This window comes from Leuresthes tenuis, unplaced genomic scaffold (genome assembly GCF_036924035.1).
Source record: "Leuresthes tenuis unplaced genomic scaffold, fLeuTen1.0.hap1 SCAF_16, whole genome shotgun sequence".
Lineage (NCBI taxonomy): Eukaryota > Metazoa > Chordata > Actinopteri > Atheriniformes > Atherinopsidae > Leuresthes > Leuresthes tenuis.
In genome coordinates, this window is record NW_027325370.1 from 16,221,512 (window position 1) to 16,245,030 (window position 23,519).

Below are 23,519 nucleotides of genomic sequence, written 5' to 3' on the forward strand. Positions count from 1 at the left end.
GAAGTGATAAACCAGAATTTCTAGATTTTCCTAATACAGAGAGAAAAAAAGCTGATTTGCAAAAGAAATTGGTCTTAAATAATACAAAACTATTAAATTGTGATTTATTGATAATCAAATAAGGAACTGTAACTAAAAGTATTACAAGAAAAGCTATTAAAGCTGAAGGATTTTGGCAACATTTGCTCTTCTGCAACGTTCAGCATACAATGAATATCAATAAAAGCTTTTATTGAAAGATCAATAAGAGGCAAACAGTGTTTACACTCTAACTATGCAGAAGTGTGAATGTGAGTGAGTGTGTGTATGTGTGTGTTTGCATGTGCACGTCAAGTGCACACCAGGACATGTGGTAAATCAGGATAAAAAGATCATCAGAGGAGCATGATGTTTAAATCCCTTCTCAATCTATTGCTGTCTAAAAAGAAAACTACTTGTGAGTGTTTTGTATGATTTTTGAGGTGCCAGGAAAATAGATAGGTGATTAGTTTACATGCAAGATAATGTGTCTTTTAAGCACATCTATCGTCAACTCAACAGCAGATACCGTAACTACAAATGGGACTACAAATACACTTTAATGACACAATTTAATAATACACCTATGCATTAAGCTAAGCTGTGCATCACTCATCTAATTACATTTAGCTACGCTATTCCCCAGATTTATATGTTGTGTTACCACAGCCTCTGAAAGACATTCCTCAATCAATTTCAGTAATCCTGGTGATTTGATGAGCCAAACATTTAGGTAAATTTAGGGCAGTCTTTGCTGTACAAAGTTCAGTTGATGCTGATTGGAAGAATACAGGTGGGAGGTCACTCTTGCATGAAGGTGCACTTTTTAAGCAGGTTGCACGACTGACTAAAACTTCTTTTGTTATTGTTCTACATCCATACGTCAGATGCATTTGTTTTAAACAGTAAAATTAAAAACAGACACCGTAGTTGTTTGCTGAAATCAATGATTTACATGCGACAGCAGGGTGCAGAGCAGTGAGGGTAGAAAATCAAATGATTTTAGATTCAATGTGTGTGGGTGTGTCTGCATGTGTCAACTTGTCAAGTATGTTCCAGTTGACTTTGAGGAGGCAGTATTTGCTACTTGACTTTCTTGGTGGCTGATAATTTATGCAATACCAGCTGTGTGTTCTTCAGAACAAGTCAAAGACAGACTGCTGGCACATATTTTAGATCTAATTGGTAGGGATGAACAATCCCATCAACACCCTACAGATTATTTTTTGCTAAACCCCTAACAGTATATCCATTGTGATTATATAAATTTAATGCCATGCTTAGTGTTAACGGTGTAATGTGCTATAAAAACATGGATTATGAAACTGTCCTCACTCTTACAAATCTCATAATGACCCTCTCCTCCTTTTCCCCTCTTTTTCTCTCCATCCTCTATTAATCCCTCCCTGTTCCATCCCAGCCTTTTTTTCTTTTTGAATTGGAGCCGCATTATCCGTCTGAGGCAGAGCAGCTCTGCGCTGGCCCAGCTTTGCCCTGGTGTAAAGTGGAGATGTTAATGTTAATTAAATCATTCATTTGGTTCAGATTAATTAGCGTCGCGCTACTTTTAAGCTGAGCCGTAGCTAATCAGATTAGGCCGAGCGTAGGGCCGAGTCAAGCAGATGGATACGAAAAAGGCTCGCTTTGAAGTCCGGCTGCCGTCTGTCTGCTGAAGGAGGAGAGAGGAGATACTTCCATGCACTTTTTTTTTCTTTTCCCTCTCTGTTTTTCCACTTCACCTCTTTTTAAATCGCTCTAACTTGTGTGACGGCAACCTAACCTGCCTGCAGGTGGTGGCAACGTAGCATCTACTAAGTTAATAATGATGCACATTAACAAATGACAAAATAAATAACATGAAACCAAAGAATTTCCTGGCATTTTTGCTCTCTCCTCTGTTTGCTTCTGCTCTCTACTCGCTCTCTTTGGCTGCTATTTAAAATGTGTCCCTCTGGTTGTCTCTCATCCTCTCTCACATTTCCTGGCTCTGTTTTTCTCTCAGCCTCCCGGGGCCACATCATCTTTAAATTCATAACAATCCTTGTTGCTGTTTTGTTAACAAGCGCAGCTAAAATTGATCCTCTCCCTCCTCCCTGCTTCCTTTCATCTCCTCTTCCTTCAGTTCTCAGGTGTTTGAGGTTTGATTTATTTAATTATCAATTTATTAATTCTTTTTTTTTTTTTTTTTTTACTTTTTAATGACTTTTTCCTCTCTACAGAGTTGTGGGAATGGTTTTTCACAAAACAAATTATTAATTCCCTATTGGCGTTAGAAGACATTACCTGTTGAATTAATTTCTGTGATATCCCTCTAGGTGGCTTGTTCAACACCCCCCCACACACCCCACCCCCCCATCTCTGTTTATCAGTGGGAACAGAATTTTCTCATCGTCAGAGCCTCGGAGTGGTAATAATCACCCACTGAAGGTTTTAGGTGCTGTGTGGGTGATTAACATTAAATTATGCTGTTCTGTTTTCTCTCAGGCTCACACGTAAACTCCTGATTACTTTTTTTTTCTTTACAAGTTCAACCTTACTTTAAATTAACAAGTTGCAAAACTTTCCATTCATTCAAAAAATACTTCATAAACAAGGTTAGATCAGGGGGTTACTATCTAAGCAATATAACTCTGTCTCTCAATTAACTTTGGTTAATCATTTAGCTAACTTAAAAGAAAAGCAAGTCATGCTTAATTTACTGGGTTATGTAGTTTATTAGGGAATATATATTTTAAATATTTTAAAACTGCCATTTTGACACAGAAGGATTAGCAACAGATTTGGTACTATAGGCTATAAGCAAACACTGTAGACAGTAGACTTTAGAGATGACGTAGCCACTATGTCCCCGATAGATGTAAATCAAATTAATCTATCTATATTTTGTCTAATGTTCAGCAACTCTGGTTTCAAACAGGATTTTGTTGGTATTTTATAAGAATATGACAGCATGTAAGCAGGTGCGTGTCAGTGTCTGTATCATTGTGCCCATTACATGGACCATTGCACAGCTACAGTGTTCCCACATATGCAAAAAAAAGTCTGTATGAGTGAATCATGCTAAAGGTCCCTTAATGTTCAGTATATTGACTGATTTTGCACACATGCTAAAATATGATATTGTATTGGCGGGTTGTTGGGAATTAGGTGTACTGATTTCATTATAGCATGTACAAACAAATAGAAATAAAGTATATAAAGCAAAAAACAGAGTTTGTACAATTCTAACCAGCTTGAAAGTCGATATTCGGCAAGAACTCCTTTATTCTTCAACACAGTCTGAACCCTCTTAGACAAGCTTTCTGTAATTTCTTTAAGTGGTCTTCAGGAATAGTTCTCCAGGCTTCTTGAAGGACATCCCAAAGCTCTTCTTTGGATGTCGGCTGCCATTTGTTCCGTTCTCTGTCAAGATGATCCCACACTGCTTCAGTAATGTTGAGGGCTGAGCTCTGGGGAGGATTCATCCCTCCATAAGACCTGTTGTCATTTGGCATAGCTCAGCCTTTTCTCCCTGTTTCCCTTCCTTAAGAATGGCTTCTTGACAGCCACCCTTCCATGGAGACGATTTCTGATGTGGCTTGGGCCAACAGTAGATAGATCAACTGAAGGACTAGATTCATCTCTCTGGTTCTGTGTCAGGTCTTTGCTGGATTTTTTCCAATTTCATAAGGACTTCACTTTCAGATACTGTCCATCTGCTGTAGATAGTTTTTTAGGCCTGATACTTCTTTTTTCATCTTCTTCCAGTTTCTTTAAATTTGCTAAGGGCTCACTACATAATACAATATCTAACAAATATGCCAATTTTTCAGCTAATAGTTATTTTGTTGGTCTCCTTGTTGGTGCTGAAATACATTTTTTTTTTCCTTTAACTGAGTTGTCTTTGGCATTTTATTAGAAGAAGTCAAAGAAGCCTGCCAGCAACGAAATGCCTAAAGATGCAATTAAACACTGGTTCTTTGCTAAATTGTCTGTTATGTCTTGACACAACTCTGTTTCATCCCTTGGGTTATGTGCCATTTTATACTTGAATAATTCATAGATCATGTGGCTTAAAAAAACACATTCTTATATATATTAATATATAATAAGAAAATATGAAATCTTAAATATATCTATATCTATATAAACTTTAAAACACCTTCAGAAAGTTTGTGGAAGTATTGCTTAAGACCACTTTAAAAGATTACAAGACTGGCTGTTTGAAGGCAAAATATAAAGAAACGAATGGTGGTACATAACTTTTTATTAAGCATTGCTTCCTCTGTATACCTTTCCTATGAATACTAGAATTTTAAGCTTCTGATTGGCACATGATCTGGACTTAATGGTCATGGCTGATTGACAGGTGCATCTTTGAAAACACACATTCATAAATTTTCATTCAAGTTAGCTAATAGGTTACATTTTTTATTTTTATTTTTTTTTAAAACCACTGATAAGCTGAGGAGCACAGCACTAATTGGACTCCCCTTTCTGTCTCAACCAGCGCACCTGTACAAGTGCAGGGCATTGCGGGACAGCTGCGGAATGTGCCTCAAAGCTGACCCCAGGTTTGAATGTGGCTGGTGTGTTCAAGACAAGAAGTGCTCCTTAAGGCAGGAGTGTACTGGAGGAGGAAATTCCCACCTGCCGCTGCAGCTGGCTGAGGGTGGAGGCTGGATGCATGCCACATCTGGAAACAGCCGTTGCACCCACCCCAAGATCACTAAGGTATGTATGTATGTTTTTTATGGCTGCCTACAGAAAATGAAATCACCCACCGTGACTTGACAAGCCTTGTAATGTACCGATGATGAACTAAGTTTGTGAGTATGTTTCTCTGTGTATATGAGAGCATCTTTATGTTGTTTCTTGTTTTTTCTTGTCCATGTGCAGATGCCAGGTTATAACTGCCACATTCTAGCAAGACTGAAGTACCGTATTATATCTTTATGGGGTCTTAACATTCTCTATTGTATCCCTATTTGTTTTGAAGAGCATATGAAAGCGATCTATTGCTCTGCTTACAGCCTAATTTACTCTGTAAGTTTGTTTTTATCGGCAGAAATCAAATGTTAACACAAACTCACTCTTTAACTTTTACAGGATGTAATTTCAATGTGATTAACTTCAAATGGCTTCTGGTTGGATTGATGAGAAGCGCAACATTGTTTCATGTTTCACATATATATATGTGCTCCAAATCAGAGTGTTGAAAATAACATGGCCTGTGCAGCACTTTTTATTAGCTAGGTGTTAACAGGGAATTTTACCACATTGAAAAACTGATTCAAACCAGCATGAGCCTTGAACTAGGTGGCCAACAAAATCAAGCAACCTAAAACCCATGTTAGTTGGCATATCTAAAAACCTTTCAGCTGGAAAAAGGTTAATTTTAGTCACAGTTTTGAGCAGTTTGTTGGTTTATGTTTAGATCACTGATAGTGCCTTTTGAATTCAACTCGGTTCAATTCATTTTCCTTATGTGGTGCTAATTCACAGCAGAAGTCATTTTGAGACCCTTTTAAGAAAGATCAAATAAGTTCCACATAGTCTGATTAGGTATGGTCCAATTCAGTCCAGTTATAATCGATTTAATTCTAATTAATTTTATTACTTTATTTCATAAAAAAATTGCCTAGCTAATGGTACCAACAGATCGTATCACATCTCCTATTCAGTCCCTTATTCTTCAATATATTTAGATTTCTATCCACAGAAAAACTCTGAAAACATGGGTATATTTTACATTTCCTCTTTGCATTTTTAAAAGCAATAAACTAGATACTCTGAGTAAATAGGCTCTGTTGGTAAGAAATGTAAACGGATATGAATAGCTATGAACCATTATAAAAGCATTATAAACTTTATGAAATAGTTTTTCCGCTCGCGTAAATGTATTTTACATGCTGCAACCAAAATGTGAATTACACCCACAAAGTGGAGTTCAAGAGCTGCATCGTATCATGAGGAGAGAGGAAAAAAATTCCAGCTTCCACAGTCAACAACAGCTAAAAGAAATACTCCAGTCACCGGTGACGCCGTTTCAAGATCACCTGCAAAGAAAAGCAGTTTGGCTTCTTTGAGCACCACATCATCGTCACGTCAACCCGGGAAGACTGTAATGTCACCTGTGGAGATCCAAGGCTTGTAAATCTTGATAGGCAGTTGCATCAGCTCTCTTTGTTGAAGTCCCCGTGGTCACAAAAGCCCTACGTGTCCTGAACCGAGAATGAAAGCTGCTCCAGTTTAATGTGCTGCTATTAGAAACTCTCACATGTAAGGACCTTGTGCCTGCCCTTGGCACAGATTACACAGGGTTACATCAAACTTTTACTTTAGAGACAGCGGCATGAAAAAGTTTGTTTGGTTTTGATTCTTTTTCTCTCTTTTTTTCTTTTTAAACTGTCTTTAAAGTATATTTTTGCACATCTCCGGTTCAGTCAGTCTGTTTTCAGTTCTCCCTGCCTCCCTCCCCTTTATGTCTGTCAGTGTGGATTTATAGTAGAGGAAGATCAGAAATAGTTTACTGACATTAAAAAGAAGTTGAAAATGTAATAGTTCTTCAAACAAGTACAAAATCTACAGGTATTTATGGTTTAATTCCAATGTGTATGTGGACTACTTATGTGTAAAAATATGTTATATCCCCTTAACCTTACAATATTCCGTTTAATAATAATGTCGTATGTAAGTATTACCTATTTTTTGTTTGTTTTTAGACCTTCGAACATATATCTAACATCTAACGTTTTCTTTTGTCATTACATTTGTAGCAATTGTAAAGTGCAAATCATGAAATAAATCATTATGATAAATCAACTTTTAGACAACCCTGTGAACATGTTGCCTGAATGGCTTCAGTATAGCAAATGTTTCTTCTTTTTTGTGTTGCTTTAGCACAGATAAAGCTGAGAAACTGCAGCCAAACTGTGGAGAAGTTACCAGTTTGCACACTCATGAACCATGCATATTAAATGAGATTAAGGTGTAAAGTTACATGCAAGCTATTTTAAGGCCAAAAACTGAACATTTGCATGGAGGAAATGTAAAATGTATTAATTTTGATGACATGTGATTTTTAGGATAGATAAGGCTTGTGAAAGCTCCAACACTCAGAAACTGAAATTACAGATGGAGGAGGATTTTTTTGTAGATCTTTTGGTCCGTATGAATTTGAGCATGCATTGAGATTTCTCAACACTCCATATGGGCTAAAAATTAAAGAAATAACATAACTCCTTCACTCTTACAGTTAGAAGAAGGGGTGTTGTCCTTTTATTGAACATTTTGCAGGCATGATTTAAGTCACTTACTCCAGAGATGCTCACACTACATTACAGATACACTAATAAGTATTTGTATCATCCTATCCTGTTTTAATTGGAGTGTTAGTTGTGCACGTCCCAAGGATTTAAAGCTATGCAGATGCAATAGAATTGTGCAAGATGCCACATGCAAATGTCCAATCGGAGCAAATATGACCAGGTGATACCTCTGTTGCAGCTTTTTTCTGCTGTTGTTTACATCCTGCAAAATCTGTTGGTTCTCTATGGTCACCAGTTCTCTGGTGTTTCCCCTCCGAACCGTCCGGTAACATGTAGTAGTAGACAGTGAAGGAGTTGGTTGCTCATGTGATCCTGTGGTGGAAAAATCAAGATACATGATATATATGATTGTAACATTTCACCACATAGTGACTGAAAGAATGAGACTGCTGATACAAGTGGCTGAAATCAATTTCCGTTGGATGGTGGCTGAGCTCAGCCTTAGAGATTGGGTGCGGAGGAAGAATAGAGCTGCTGCTTCACATCGAAAGGAGTCAGCTGAGTTGGTTTGGTTATCTGATCAGCATGAGTACTGGTCGCCTCTCTTTGGAGCTTTTCAGGCATGTCCAACTCGAAAGAGGCCTCTGGGCAGACTCAGAATTTGCCAGTAGGATTACATATCCTATTACATACCTGTTGCCTCAACAACCTGACCTCGGATAAGCAGAAGATAATGAATGGATGGACATTTCTCCACCAGAACAGGCCATAACCTTTTCCACCTGACCAGTTTTGATACCAGGCCAAACCATGTCTGCTGTTAAAGTAAGTAAAGGTCACCAGTCATGTCTCTTCTCTATAGACATTGGTTTCAATTGGGCACACAGTGGCCTGTTAGACCGTCAGCAACTTCATTAAGAGGAGGACAGCAGTTGGATTTTTATCCCATTTCAAGAAAAGCCAGTCTCTGTGGTAGTGCTGTAACATTGTAGTGTTGAGTGTCAAGAGTCAGATTCTCTGCACTATACAGTATGCAGTAGCTGTCGTGGTATTATAGCAGTAATTGCAGGTGGTCGCTCTGTTTGAAGGCAGAAGCATATTATCAATCACGTCTATCTATGAAGAAAAATGGATCCACCTGGAAATACTATTAAGCAATCCCTCAATGATATTCATTTCTTTAAAACCACCAATTCATCATTTTTTCCTTTCAGGTAACACAACGTATGCTCATAGATTATCTTTTGAGAATGTAAATTGTCAAGTTTTCAAACAACTTTCCCACTTTTGACAGCTTCTCGTCTTCCAGGGCCTCATATGTTATTGGTTATTGCTCATTTTGACCGCATCAAGATTGCCATGTTACAAAACACAAACACACACACACGATGTGTGTAGCGGGCTGGATAATAAACCGATAGGAAACAACTGCTATAATAGTGCTGATTTGAGGTGGCTATCACATGTGGTTAGCGCTGAAGTTTAAACTTTAAAGACCACATGGCCACAAAATGACGCCCCAGTACTTCACCTCCGGTGGATTTTGGAGTTAAGGCTATTGAAAAGAGGCAGCCAAGTAACTAAAAGAAGATGTCCAAGATGATTTGTTCGAGTGGTTTTATTTCCCGGTAATGATATGTAAAACAATGGATGTGGTAGGGGAAATTCCTTTTTGATAGTGTTTTAATTGACAACATACAATCTCATTACAAGTTTTTTTTAAATGTTCTCTTTCTCGTTTTACTGTTTCGGGTAGTGCATGCAAAGTGTTGACAAAACATGGTATAAGGAAATCTGTATTTTTACATTAAGGGCTATTCATATGTAGTTGTTTTTTTTTAAACAGCTCTACCATGTATGCTTGTTTGTGCTTAAATGTGGGTTTGCTATCCCTGATTTTAAGTTCTCTAACCCACCTTACAGAGCCATTATGTGTCCTGTTGTTGTGGTATTGTGTCCAATTACTTCAGCGTGAGTCCAAAACTGCTTGAGCTCCCATTTCCACTCTGGCATCTCTGCGTTCCCGCTGACTCAGCTTTGGTTATCTTGTTATGTGGTACCGTGCTTTTATATTCCAAGATTTTCTGAGGTTCAAATGGAAATCCAAATGTTATGGGGAAATTATAGTGGTACACGACCATTGCAATCTGTCATTTATAGTGGGTAATAGGTGTAGAGGTCTAGCTCCATATTCTGTACTGTAATGATCTTGCCTCAGATAGAGGGTAAAGAAGCGTGAGATCCTGTGGTGAGGTATTAGAGGTGGTGTCATTTACGTTGGTTTCCTTATTCCATGAAATGTGTATGGTATACATAACTGGAAAAATTAGGTATTTTTCTACAGCTCTGCAGACAACTGGTTATACTCAACACCGTTTTTAGAGAAGTTGAGATTTCCTATTCTCTGGAAACCATCATGCGTGCCTGTGGTGGCGCCCTCCACAAAAAAAAAGGACTAACCATCAAATCAGTGTTCAGTCTTCTCATGACTTTGACAAATGATCATAAAGCTATCATAAGAACCAGAACCATTTGGGTGGCACTTTGGGTTCCTGTGGTACTAAAGCATGCAATCTTTTTTTCGTCTTCTTTTATATGTGGTTATCTATGGTTTGTGTATTGCAAAATCCAGATGAAGTTGATGCTTTGATAATGAAGCCACACATGAAAATACACAACCATATTTATGTAGACATCTTTTCTCTGTGAACCAGAGCTGCTCTGGAAAGTGTTCCGATTTTGGGCACACACTAAAGAGGCCACTGCTGTGATTTCCTCTCTCTCCAGCTTCATCTCAAGTCTGTAAATCGGAGGTCCACATTTTCTTTAACTGCAATTATGTGTAAAATCTATGTTCTGTAGGGATTCGTTCAGCAGTCCTAGAAATTCAGGGGGGACACTGCTTTGTGAGACATCATTAGCTTGTAGGCTACAGTATTCATTTAAATCTACTTCCCTCTCTGCTTATCTCGAACATTTACCACACATATTGAAGGCAGTTAAACATTTGTAGTAAAGACAATTTAGCATCAAAATAGTTCTGTTTGGATGTTGCATGTGCTCCAAGGTTCAGAATAAAGTTTTGCAGAGTATTTTGCCATGGCCTGGTAACTATCACGTGTTTGTGGCGTGATAGTATGTGTTCCCATGGTCTTCACTATTGCCTCTCTGAGTTTCCCGCTCAGATAATGAGAGTAATCTCTTTAACAGCACTCTTATTTCTCTTCCTATGTTGCCTCTCTGTCTGACTGTGCCAGTGTTTATATCCCAGGGCTTGGTGGCTAGCTGATGTTGTGTTTTGTGGTATCATAGCGTCATTCTTCCAAAACCATCTGAAGCCCTATTTCCACACTCTGACATCTGTTGTCCATATCGTACCCTAGAGCTTGATGGCTACTCACTCTGGTCAGTGTTTACCGGCTATTGTGTTTGTGGATCCAAAGTACTGAGACTCTGCTGGCGCCTGAGGTTCCTAAGTGAATCAGCTTCCAAATAGTAGGCATCCTTATCCATCGTCAGACAGCTCTCTCTGTATCCTTCTTGATATTTCTATTCAGTTCACTACAGTTTCTGTGTTGTCTCATAGATTATTTTCTATGGCAGCGTGTTGGAGATCTGTTTTCACACTCCAACACACAACACAGGTTGTCGTTATTTCAATCATTGCTGATTGTTTCTGTTTATTGTCTGTCTATAGCTCTCTGGATATTTAGTAAAGCTGTGTCTTTGTACGCAGAGTAATTTGCCTCCTTGTAAAAGAACAGATTTGAATGCTGCCAAAGGTATTGTCTCTTCTTCTCTCACAACAGGCTGTTGCTCCCAAAATGTGGTTTGGAGGATCCGTTTCACTTTTATTTGGTTGCTTGTTGGCAAGAGATACAATTGAATTTGAAAGGATTAAGCATCCTTATGTGTATTTTTACGAGATTAAAGCGTCTTTTAAAATGCGTCTGATATTGCAACATTAGATTATCCTCTTTTGACACCTTTGGCCAAATTCTACTCAGTTTTTCTTTTCTTTTTCTTTAAATTGTGTATTTGTTTTCATTACTGCTGTTACTGGCTTTCAGAAAACAAGGATATATTGTACATTTAAATTGAACCTTTTCCATTTTCTTTTTTTTATCACTTCCATTGACATGATCAGTGCAACCTTATTGATTTAAGCCTTTTTAATTGTGTCTTTTCACCTTTCTTAGATTCCCTTTGAATTGTTATTTTTTTCTTTGAATGCACATTATTGATGAGATTTTTTCAAATGTATTTGGCAGTGCAGGGTTTTGTACAAACTCTTTAGCCTCAGGGTATGTCTTTTTAGAGTTTTAAGTGAAACTTTTAAGAGAAAACTCTGTAAGGTCAAACTGGGCTGTAGAAAAGATGAGAAATTTGAAATACAGTGCATTTTCTTATCCTTTTTCCCAGCCTCAGAACATTGAGATAATGGAGATAATGATGTTATTGAGCTAAAGTATATAATTATTGACTATCAAGTTATTTGCTACAGAATTTTTTTTTTCAACCTTTGCAACCTTTTTAGTAACAGATACTGCCTGACCCTATTCCATAAAGTTAAAGAGGTGGACTTTAGATGGAGAAGTCATTGTTCCTCCTTACATCAGCAACTATTGTGGCTCTTAAGCAAGGCGTTTATCCTCAGACTTTTTCAGGAGTGCTGTTCATCAGTCAAGATTAGATTAGATCATCTGAATTTTTCTGTTTAAAGATTCACAATTACATCCACTTTCTAGAATGAAATGGGATCTGTTCCCCAAACCTGACCACACTGCTGAAATCTCCATTTGTCATTTGTGTTTGTGTTATAAGAATAATCCTGTGCCACTGTATACTTCCTTCCTGCTCTCCCACACTGCAGTGTCTGCCCAGCAAAACACCGCAGGAGAACAGGGAAATGGACTGCTTACAAATAATTACCTTGTGATGTAATACATTTTTTTAAAAAATGCTTTGGTATTAGGTTAAAGTGTATGCGCATGTTTGTGACGAGCACCGTCCATCAGTCACCATTTTTGGTTTGTCACATCACACCTGTCCCCGTTACGCGCCATAATCTGGCTATTTAATCACATTATGGTTTGTCGACGCAGTGGAGCGTCACACCGCCACAGCCTCGTCGATGAAGCCAAGCCACTGTAATAAGTTTCAATCAAACAGTGTTGATGGCGGTTTGGTTCTGTGTGTCAGTGTAACTTGTTTTTCCTTCTCATTTTTCCCTTTTTTTTTTTTTTTTGTCATAGCCAAGAAGGTGATTTTTCTTCATTAAAACTTAAATCAACAGATAAGGGCAATTCTGTGTGGAGAGAGTGTATACAATATGTTTGTAAATGGGTTTGTGGCTTTCTGTGTTTTTACGTCCATGTGTATGTTGTGTGCGTTGTGCGACAGTGTCCATGTAATGTCATGGTTAAGGACCATTTTTAAACATCAATCTGCCTGAATGGGAACAGCATGTGAAATGTTTAATTCATTTTCTGGCCCTAATGTGAGAGTGTGTGTTGATATATGCAAATGTAAGTATGGAGTGGGACTGAACTCATCAAAAAAGTACACGCTGCTCCTCTCTTTCCTCCTCCTCCATCCTTTCTGATGTCTGTCCTCTATCTTCTTGTTGGTCTAGTTATTCCCTGAGACTGGGCCTCGTCAAGGGGGGACCAGGGTGACCATCTGGGGGGAAAACCTGGGTCTGCAGTTCAGAGACATCCAGATGGGTGTCAGGTTGGGGAAGGTGCCCTGTGTGCCTATTGAGGACGAGTACGTGAGTGCCGAGAGGTAAGTCAAAGAAAATATGCAAGCAAGAAATGCGCAAGCAGGAACAGAGACATCTTTGCTAACAAAGTCCAGAAACACTGATACATTTGTTTGCAGATGTGCAGTTCTTTCTCACGGAAACACACATTTAAGGAAGCAGCAATGACTACCTCTCACCTTAACCAAACTCCAGAAATAACCCAAAGATGTTTCTGTGTAGGTTCAGCTTCATTCAGCAGCTGTGTCCGTGAATGTCTTTAAATTCCATCTGTTGTTCCCCTCCATTACTCCCTATATATACTCTTTCCTTTATTTTTCTCATCCCTCCATCGTGACATTTACTCCTCTGCAGGGTCCTACACGGCTGAGGAATTGAGTTCACACAGATCAAACAATCTCCCTGAAGTGCAGTTAGTTGGGAAATGATGCATGTTGAGATAGAGGGCATCTCTACTCAAATATTGCACACATATTCATTACTCTGCACATTATTCCTGACACCCATGAACTACCTCCTTGTCGAATTTTGCCATTTCTCTTTTTACTGTCTTTCACCATGCCTGAGATTCAGATTGAGCTTTATTATTTCAGGTTCTTTGGTGCAGTGTGCCACAAAGCCTACACTGGTCATGTGACTGGTGATTGACACCTTCCTCTAGTGTTAAAGTAGAAATGCTAATGGTTTTGAGCATGTTATTCACTTTTTTTTTATAGTTTGTGTATTCCCTTGCTTCTGTCATTTTATTTGCAGTCTTATTGTGAAGTTTGTGACATTTTGTTGACTGAAGGTGGACTTTGTGAACTGTCACTTCATTTACAGAATAGTGTGTCTGCTGAACGATGCTACAGGCTACAGGGTCCAAGAGGCTCAGGTGGAGGTGTGTGTGAGAGACTGTGTCAACGACTATAGAGCCCTGTCACCGAGGCCTTTCACCTTTGTGGTAAGGACCTGAGAAAGAGAGCTAATTCTTCAATGGGGCTTTTGTTTATTAGTTTGTTTTATGAGGACTGTGACAAACATCTAACTGTCCCAAGGTTTCAGTTTGAGCAGAATGAATATGACCTTTTCTGAGAGGTATTTTGTTGGAAAGCATTTGCTTTCTAAAGTTAAAACGGATACATACTATGATTTGATTTAGTTTAAGTCTATTTTTGTGCAAAAAGGGCAAAGTTGGCACATCAGTGACAGCGGTTATAGTGGTTTCTTGTTTTCAGGCTTGGTGCTTGTCTTTTCTTAATGACTTTTTCAGTATTTCCAATTTAAAAAAATAAGTTGTGTTTGTTGTATCTAATTTAAAGTCTTTTCCATCAACCTTCATCTCCCAACATGAGACTGAACGTTTTTGTATTAGGCATCTTACTACTGTTTTGTCAGTGCTTTAATTCAAGGTTACAAACAAGTTACAGCACAGAGCTAGTAGTCGTCATAACAGTTATTTAGCTCATATGCATTTTATTGAGAAATAACCTATTTTGATATATGACTTCATTTCATAATGATGTTTTTTTTTCCTGTCTTCTTCAGACTCCTTACTTTGCCCGCATTCAACCATCTCAGGGACCGATTTCTGGCGGCACTCGAGTCACCATTGAAGGAAGCTATCTTAATGCGGGCAGCTATGTGTCTGTTAGCATAGGGCCACAGCCCTGCCACTTCAAAAGGTAAAGTACTTGTTATTAATTTATTTTAAGTTTTTTAAGCACTTGAGGACAGTGGGGCACCAAGTCAAGGGAGTTGGATTGCAGTGGCATTTTGTAAAGAATTTTATTGTCTTACTGGTAGTAGAAACGAGGCACTCAGAACGTTTACTCAGAGTTAAACAAGGCTAACAGCTGATGAATAAAGCCATGAGAAAAGCAAAGCAAACCAACCCAAACCTCCACATTTTCATAGCAATTCGAGCACAATATTGTCACCTGGACTATGTGTTCGATAGGGTCCGTGCAGTATTGCAACAGGCCACCGACTATGTACAATGACAATCTGCATTTAGCAAGCATGTTGAAAAAGTAGACAACTGTTGGATAAAGAAACGCGATGCACAGTAAAAATTTAATTCATTAAGGGTTTGACTGTTGTAGATGGTGCACATTCACTTATCTCATGCACCCCACATGAGTAGCTTTGAGCTTAGCTTGTCCATTTGGATTTGCCTCTGATTCACCACACTGAGAGCACTCTGACTGTTGTCTGCTGCAGGTAACACATTGGCAACTCCGAAGTACCACACACAACCCTACTTTGAAAAAAAGAAAGACATGTCCCTTCAAGATAATGAGATCAATAAAGAGTACTTGCAGCACAACATTAATTTATGATTGCAACTGACAGTGATATTGATATTGCAGGAAATATAGATAAAGCCATAAATAAAGTAAAAATGGAAATAACACGTGCATAAATAAGGATTGACTGTTTGAAGATGTGTTCATATGCACTGCAAAAATGTCATTACCATAAAGGTATTACATGCTCATGTAAGCATGTAATCAGTGTTAGATTGTTGTTTGTGTGTACTTGTATGTGCGTGTATGTTGGAAGATGACTCTTTGTATTAAGTGTGTCTGCTTGTTGCTTGCAGACACAGAACATCTCTTTGTCTGAACCTACACAGGCTTTTCCCTAATCTAGTGCATGAAGAAATCCAAACTATCACCGCAGTTGCTTGCATGTCAAATGCGTGGATTAGCCTCCCATAGCTAATCTCTATTGGAGCAACCGTATACTAGCTTTGATGTCACAGCAGTCATTTCTGTGCAGCAGCCTCCTCGCAGTAATCCCACAGACTCCACTTCACAACAACTGTTTCCTCACCTCAACTCTGTCTTTATCTGTCACACCCAAACAGTGTGACTGTGTTTGTGGCATCTTGTGAAGATTGCTGGAGCATTTGTTTGTTTTTTTTCTTGTTGTTTTTTTTCTGTTCCTGAATGGGGTTGCTATGGTTACTGGCCAAGAGACATGAAAGTGTGGATACTCAAGATTCTCCATCTCTATTTTTTTTTTTCTTTCTCACATACTTTCTCCTCCTCTGTGGGACTGACATTGTATACGGAGACACAATAGTATGTGTAGCAGTACATCAAAGGGCACATACACACATACAGAATATGCACATGCATTGATCCTGTGAAGTCGTGACCCAGAAAAGCAACCACCACTCAACTGTACTAAATACATATTAGATAATGTAGCTACTGGGGACTGTTGTCACGACTGCAAGTTCAAAATATTATTTTGTCTTTGGGACCTACAGACATTGACACACATGCATACATCTTTCCAATCTTCCCTTCATCTTGTTTCGTGTTAGTGTACCGACCATTATAGGTGCATAAACTCATTAAACAGCACTTTAATTCTTGTTTTTCTTATTTTTGTTTTCACATCTTTTGCCGTCTCCCTACACCAAATTCACCTCCCTTTTTACTTGAAAGTTGCAAGCTGTATAGGAGGGGGTTCCACAAGTCACATTCAGATTTTACTTTACTTACTACCTATTCTCTTTACCTGAAGTTCGACATCTCCACTGTACAGTTTCAGTTTTCATTGTGGTTTCTTATCTTCAAAAGCTTTTGTGTGATATAAAGACCGAGATTTGAACTGGATAAACACCTACGGCAGCCTTTCATTTTAACAACATTTACCCCTGGCATTAACATTATCAGTATCTGGATCTCTTATCTGGATAAGAAACAATGCTCTCCAATGTGTGGTGTAAATCTGGGGGTGGTCTGACTCATACTAGCATCCTAACAAAGCCAAATGTACATACAGTCCACACAGCTTGATCACATTCTTGGTAAAAAAGAAGCGTGAAAAATGGATTTGTATTTTTATAGTGAAAAAAAATAACTTTTATCTTACTATTCATTATAAGCCTCCTTTGTGGCTGGAGCTGTTTGCTTTCAACTCCATCGACCGCACCTTAGAAATGTAAAATTAGAGAGCTAATCAATATGCTGGCAACTCTTATTCATACTTGAGGGTATGAAAACAGTATGGATTAGATGTTATAAACAATACAATGCATATGGATTAAGAATGAATGCTTATACAAATTTGTAGGGTTCACAGATGTCTTTGTACATCCATATATACTTCCATTGCCTCACACTTTGCTGTGATTATGAAGCTTCAAATGCAGTTAGACAACTAGGACACCTGTTCTCCAGCAGGCCAAGACACTGGCCAAGTTGCATGGCTTGACTGGCTCAATGTGCTGAAGCATGCTGGTGATAAGCAGAATTATCTTAGTAGATGGTCAGATTTGAATATGATTTAAAGAGGAATAGATGTTAATCTTGGGATGGGTAGTGGTAATTATGAAAAAGGTCATTTAAAAATGCCAACTCTTCAGCTTCGACCTCAGTAATAAAGGAATGCCCTACCATAAAAATGCAATCATTGCCAGTGATCGGCCTCTAAACCTCTTTTGATGGTGAATTGGGTTTTTTTTTCATACTTTTTTCATGCTTCACTTTTTTCTTGCATGTATGTTGAATTCTTTAATTAAAAGTTATCTATTTTTTTTTCATTAGAAAACTGAATCTTTACAGACTTGATTTATCAGTTCCGAATGCTTTATTATCACATATTTATTTTTATTTTTATATGGCTGCTAAGTCTTTGTGGAAATTTCCCTCTTGTCTGTGTTGACATTAATTTTAGCCAGCCTGTTTGATTTGCTCTCTGCAGCAAAGGTGCCGGGCATGGAATACCCTTCCCCCAACTTTTCTTTTGTCTGTCCTTTCAGGAGGAATGCTCGTGAGATAGTATGCATTACCCCAGCTGGATTGGCACCAGGCGCTTCATCAGTCTTAGTGGACATCGATGATGCTGAGCTCAGGAACGCAGAGGTTAAATTTAACTACACTGAAGACCCCACTGTCCTGAGAATAGAACCTGACTGGAGCATTGCCAGGTAAGCCACTGTGTTATGTAATGACTTACTTAGATGGGTTGCTTAGTTTTTTTCTTTAAGTGTATATTCTTGTATTAAGCCTCTTAATTTAGCTCATCACAGAGGTAACACATCTGACATAAAGAATAGTGGACTATTTATCTAAACTAATCTACTGCAGGGATATAAACTACAACACTGAGCCAAATATGGTGTTTTTGAAATGTTTTACTGGATTTTGGTGTTGCAGGAATCCTGATTCAGTGCAGGCTGAATTTCCTCAGAAGCTAGTGACTTTAGGAAATCAGAAATTGGACCTTGGCTTTTGCACTGCTACTTGAGATTCAATTTGTGGGCAAATTTAAGGAAGCGTTCTTGAAGCAATCTGAGCAGACATAACTGCTACATTAGAGGTCTGACAGCATATTTACAGAGGTAAACTGATGGTGCTTCTGGAGAAATTTTATCTGCCTTAAGCAAGACACATTTAGTGAAGGAAAAATCAGCAGCTGCCTTGTTCGTCCAAAAGTGGGGAAGCATGAGTTTGTCAGATCATACAGCCTACTGATCAATTAACTGAATGCGTTTGGTAACTGATCATCCACTGAACTTCTCTGCCTGAGCTAAGGCAACTGTTGCAGTCTGATGTTGCCAGCCGTGCAGTATTTTCCATCACCAGCTAAACAAGACCCTCCACTACTCAGCATTGAACATGACAGCTGCACCACAAGCAAACAGTTTCATGTTAAAGTAGATTTACTGTCAGGGAGGTCTTTATGATGGATCCTCAGGTTTGTAGTAAAGAACTTAGCCTTTACCTCAGTGGTTTTTCTGAAGCCTCATTCCATTAAGGCTCTTTATTCTGTGTTAGGTTTGTTGATTTTAGCCTCTTTCCTCTGAATTTCTTAGAAATTATCAACCGTCTGTTATCCAGCACTGTTTCTAATCCTTTTACCCCTCCCTCTCCCCATTCGATATCCTTCTTTGTGTTTCTGTCTTCCCTGTTGTTACTCATCAGCACATTGTAGGGGATAGATGCAGAGCTTGTTAAAGAAAAGTGTTGATTCCTGGTTCTCTTTGCCCAGTAGGACTGGCCAAGAAGCAGATGAGGCTCATTCTCTTCCTTTCACCACCCATTGTGAGAGTGGGTGTGTGTGTACAGCTCAAAACTGGGGTTCTACTTCAGGCTTCTCATTCAAGGATGGTGATCTTTACATAAAAAAAAAAAAAAACAGGCACACATACTGTTCATACATAGATACAAACACTGTGCTGATTCCCAGAGTCCCCGATGTTTGGCCCCAGATCCTTTCGCCATCTGGTCCTAAGAGAAAAAAAATGAAAATAAAGAATAACTCAAACACAAAGACCAAACTATAGCTGGCAAAATGCGCATGTTGCTTTCAGCAAGTGTGAGCTTTGATATATCTGGTGAATTTCAGCAAGTGCTGTGTGTCAAACTTGGTCAGGGATGTGATATTGAATCAGTTCATATCTGCATAGTCTTTGTCTTTGTGTAAATACAGTGCATGCACGGCGGCAGAGCATTGCCATTGTGTTTGAGAGATGATAGCGAGAGTGGATGAAAGACTCTGAAAAGAGCAGGAGTGGAGTGAGTGTATTATCACTGCGCTTGGCTGATGATTTTTCATTTAGGAAGTAGAGCATTTAAAAAATAAGGTAATGAGAAGCACTTATCTGGAATACTGAGGGAGGCTATGTGGACAGTATTAGAGATTTTTGCACAAAATATTCAAACTTTATTTGAAATAGACAGTACAGTAGCAGGGCATCTCAAGCCTTCAGCTGCCAAGGTGCCTTTAAGAGAAGCACTCAGTAGCACCACAACTGACCTCACTTGCTGTGGCATTTTGTCCCCAGGACTGTATGAATTAATTTAGATACAATTACTGTCATCTTGTAATTTAGTTCATTTGCCTGGCCAGTACCAGCAAATATACGTCCTATTCATTCAAAAGACATATTTGTACCTTTAACTTGAATATCTTAAAACCTATTTATGTCCCTTCTTCGGAGCAGTATATCCCACTGTAACTTGCCTAAACATATATATATATACACCTAATTTGTTCATTTATTCAGTTAAACTATCCATCTTCTCTCCGTCAACACTGTTAAGTTGGCCTTATTATTTGTCAACTCCTCTAATCTGACATGTTGAAGTTCACCAAAGTTTCATTTGAAGTGAGTGGTTCATGCCGAACACTTTTTTTAAATTCCGCTGAAGGACTCATTTTGCCTCCAGACTTTAGTTGACGGTGTGATTGAGCCTAAAGGTGCAGTTATGGTCACCGTTAGCGATTTGTGACATCACCGCAGCTCCATAATCATTCATGCAAAAACTGTGGACGTAACCACGTTTTTATGAGTTGTACAGATTTCTGTGGAGACAGACCTGCTCATATTGTCTTCCCTGCAGCTCTTCCTGTTCTTTAAATGCGACCCTCACACACCGCATGTCAGTTTACAAAAAAATCAGGAGGTACACAACCGACTGAAACTGAAACCAAAGTGTCAATTAGTGTCAGTTTATTCCCTTACTGCTGTTACGTTTCATCAATGTTAGAAAGTGTTCAACTCAACAATTTTTTTTCTTTGTTTTACTGTTTCTTCAAGCATCCTTGATTGGGACAAACAGTTTATATTCAGTAGGAGGAGGATTAGCTTATATAGAGGGTGAGAAAAAGGAAATCACAAAGTGGTAGTGAAATGGGAAGGGAGGGCAGAGATGGCATGAGACAGAGGAAGTGAAATAACCACATAGGTAGAATTTCCCAAGCTGTCCTTGGAAGTTTATTCAGATTGTCTTGTTGTCTGTTCCCTGAAGCATGTACCTGAGCTAAACAGACTCACTTAGACAAAGAGTCGAGCAACGGGAACAGAGGGACTCAGTGCAAATATACATCAAAGTGAGGAGGGAAGGGAAGGAAGTGAACAGCGCTTAAGATCAGCCAGTATTCTACGACATTTAGTTCTCTGGTTAAATTGTTGCAGTGACATGAACATCTAATTAAAAAAAATCAATTCATTTGAATGAATCCTTGGCTTCTTTGTTAGTTAGATACCTCTGTGTGCCTCAGAAAATCCACAATATGGTGAGACTAGGTTACTTGTTTTCTTCTCTTAGCGTTGCATATTGTACATGACCAGGCACATTTTTAGTAAATTGTGTAAGACTGAGGCTGCACCGTGGTGTGGTGGTTAGCACCGTCGCCTCACAGTGAGAGGGTTCCAGGTTCATGTGGAGTGTTCATGTTCTCTCCGTGTATGCGTGGGTTTTCTCAGTGTACTCCCACCGTCCAAAAACATGCATGTTAGGTTAATTGGTGACTCTAAAATTGTCCTTAGGAGTGAGTGTGAGTGTGAATGGTTGTTTGTCCTGTTTGTCTCTGTGTGATGGACTGGCGACCTGTCCAGGGTGAACCCCGCCTCTCACCCGATGATCGCTGGGATAGGCTCCAGGTGACCTGACAGACGGATTAAGCGGGTAGAAAATGAATGGATATATAAGATTGAAGGCACTGAAACATCACTTATGGAACACAAACATTATAAATAGAAACAAAACATGAATATAAAAATAAAAGAACATTTATGTATAGTACAAAAAAAAATGGTAAGAGTATGCTAGTTATCTAAACTGATTTGGATTTATTTGGATTATAACAAATTGTAATTAAACTTGTTTTCTCTTTTTAAAGTGACTTGGGATGACACATAGTGACCTGTCTCACCTCCAGTTCCTTAACATGAATTTGACTCTTGACAATTACAGGGCTCTAGCAGAAGTGACATGAATGCAGTAAAACAAAATAATGTGTGGAAATAAAATCCATCGCAAAGATTCTGTTAAGTTCACTGTCAAAAAGACTAGTGAAAGACTTGATTCCACCCATAATATCCACAATCCCATCTTCAAAATGTTGCTCTTATCCAAACAATGAATGAAAGCAGCTGTCACTCTATAATCTTAGGCAACCAACCAACAGAAAAAAAGGGTTGAGATGGTGAAAATAATTGTCAGACCTGAAGTTTTTTTATCCACCTGCAATGCAAAAGAGGGGGCACCCGCTTTTATCATTCACTCCTGTCTCACCCTACCATTACTATTTTCTGATATTGTGAGTCTTACTGGATTAGAGAGAAAGATGAATGTCTGGTGTTAGCCAGCCAGACACAGTCCAAGATATTAAGAGCTTCTGTCTCTGTTTCCTTTCATATCCTTTACTCCGCTGTTTGTGCTCTAAATCATATGGGATGAGTGTCAGATTAATGTTGACTATAAAAGAAGACCTGCATATTGCAGAAGTCTGTGGTAATACACCCCAACCAGGCTGAGGGAATTTGTCCTGTTGTACTAGTATGGTGGAGGGTGGACTAAGGCTTGCCTCAGTGAATGGCATGTCATGGCAGAATTGTCTTGTCTACCAGTATTACTTTAATAATGGCTTCTCCAGGGGACCTCTGGAACTTCCTTTCATGTAGCAGCTACTTCGACTTTTAATGGGAAGTCTTACATACTTATAGGCACATAGACCTGTGTATACAGAATTCTATCTCGTGTCTCATTGGCATAAACAAAAACGGATGACAGCTGCAGTCATCACACTATAATCCAACAGCTGTGACCAGGGACATTTGTGCAATTTGTCCGTTTGCAACAGCAAAAGCATAAAGTGGTGACTTGTGTCAAACTGTTGAATGTCTAAGGGATGCTTTATGTGGCAGGTCCATCACTTTCACATGGAAGCAATACAAGCAGACTCAGAGGATTTTTGAAAGCCAGCCAAGTTATCCTGAATCCCACAGGACTGGAGGATAAGGTCTGGGGATAAACCAATAAAGAACCAGGAATCCATTACAGTTTTCAGTTGATGTTGGGTTTCTTGGTTATTCACAGAAGTCTGCAAGTATGATGTATTCAGGGAAACCAAAAGGTTTTCAGATCCATGGAATTATAAAGCTTCTCAACATTTAGGATTACTGAAAAGAAAAGCAAGAGGCAAGTGGTGAGCTGTTTCAGTAGAGTCCTTCTCTTCCTTAGCTGTATCCCCAGCAGAGAGCTGACACAACCAAATATACCCAAACAATACAAGTGGTAAATCTTACTTGTCTTTAAGGTGCAATGTAGACAGCTGAGAACACTATCAGGTTTACATAAATCTGTGTGAGAGAATTAGGTGTGTTACATTTCACACAAAGCCAGCTGGACATCTGCAGAAAGAATAATTTTAGCTGATACCTCACTGTGAGTGTTGTTATCCAGAGAACAGACTTCACCTAGGCACAGAAGTCGCTCTTGAATACCAAATGTGTTTTTCAAAAATGCTTTAACATCCACATTGTTTATGACTTCTTCAGGATAGAAGGTTTTATTCCAGCCTTTTATTTCAGTCAGGCATGATAGAGACCAGAGTCTATCCCCCAGAAGGGAGTAAGAAATCTGCAGAAAGATTCATGATAGAGAGTCTTATAAACTATTTTTCACAGTGGCAGAGATGGCCTAGCAGCAGTGAAAGGCAGTGATCTTGTAGAAAACTGAGTAGACAACTCAAAGGCA

The 23,519-nt window shown here is 38.8% G+C and overlaps 1 protein-coding gene across 2 annotated transcripts in view; it reads left to right on the forward strand.

The window, feature by feature from the left end:
* The window catches only part of LOC140271455 (plexin-A1-like), a 239,833-nt gene that overhangs the window by 165,505 nt on the left and 50,809 nt on the right, over window positions 1–23,519 (forward strand). For both annotated transcript variants that reach the window (XM_072366682.1, XM_072366681.1), the window contains exons 12-16: window positions 4,508–4,731; window positions 12,904–13,055; window positions 13,855–13,975; window positions 14,560–14,696; window positions 17,792–17,959. In XM_072366682.1, the coding sequence (XP_072222783.1) occupies window positions 4,508–4,731; window positions 12,904–13,055; window positions 13,855–13,975; window positions 14,560–14,696; window positions 17,792–17,959 (802 nt within the window). The remainder of the gene's footprint in view (window positions 1–4,507; window positions 4,732–12,903; window positions 13,056–13,854; window positions 13,976–14,559; window positions 14,697–17,791; window positions 17,960–23,519) is intronic.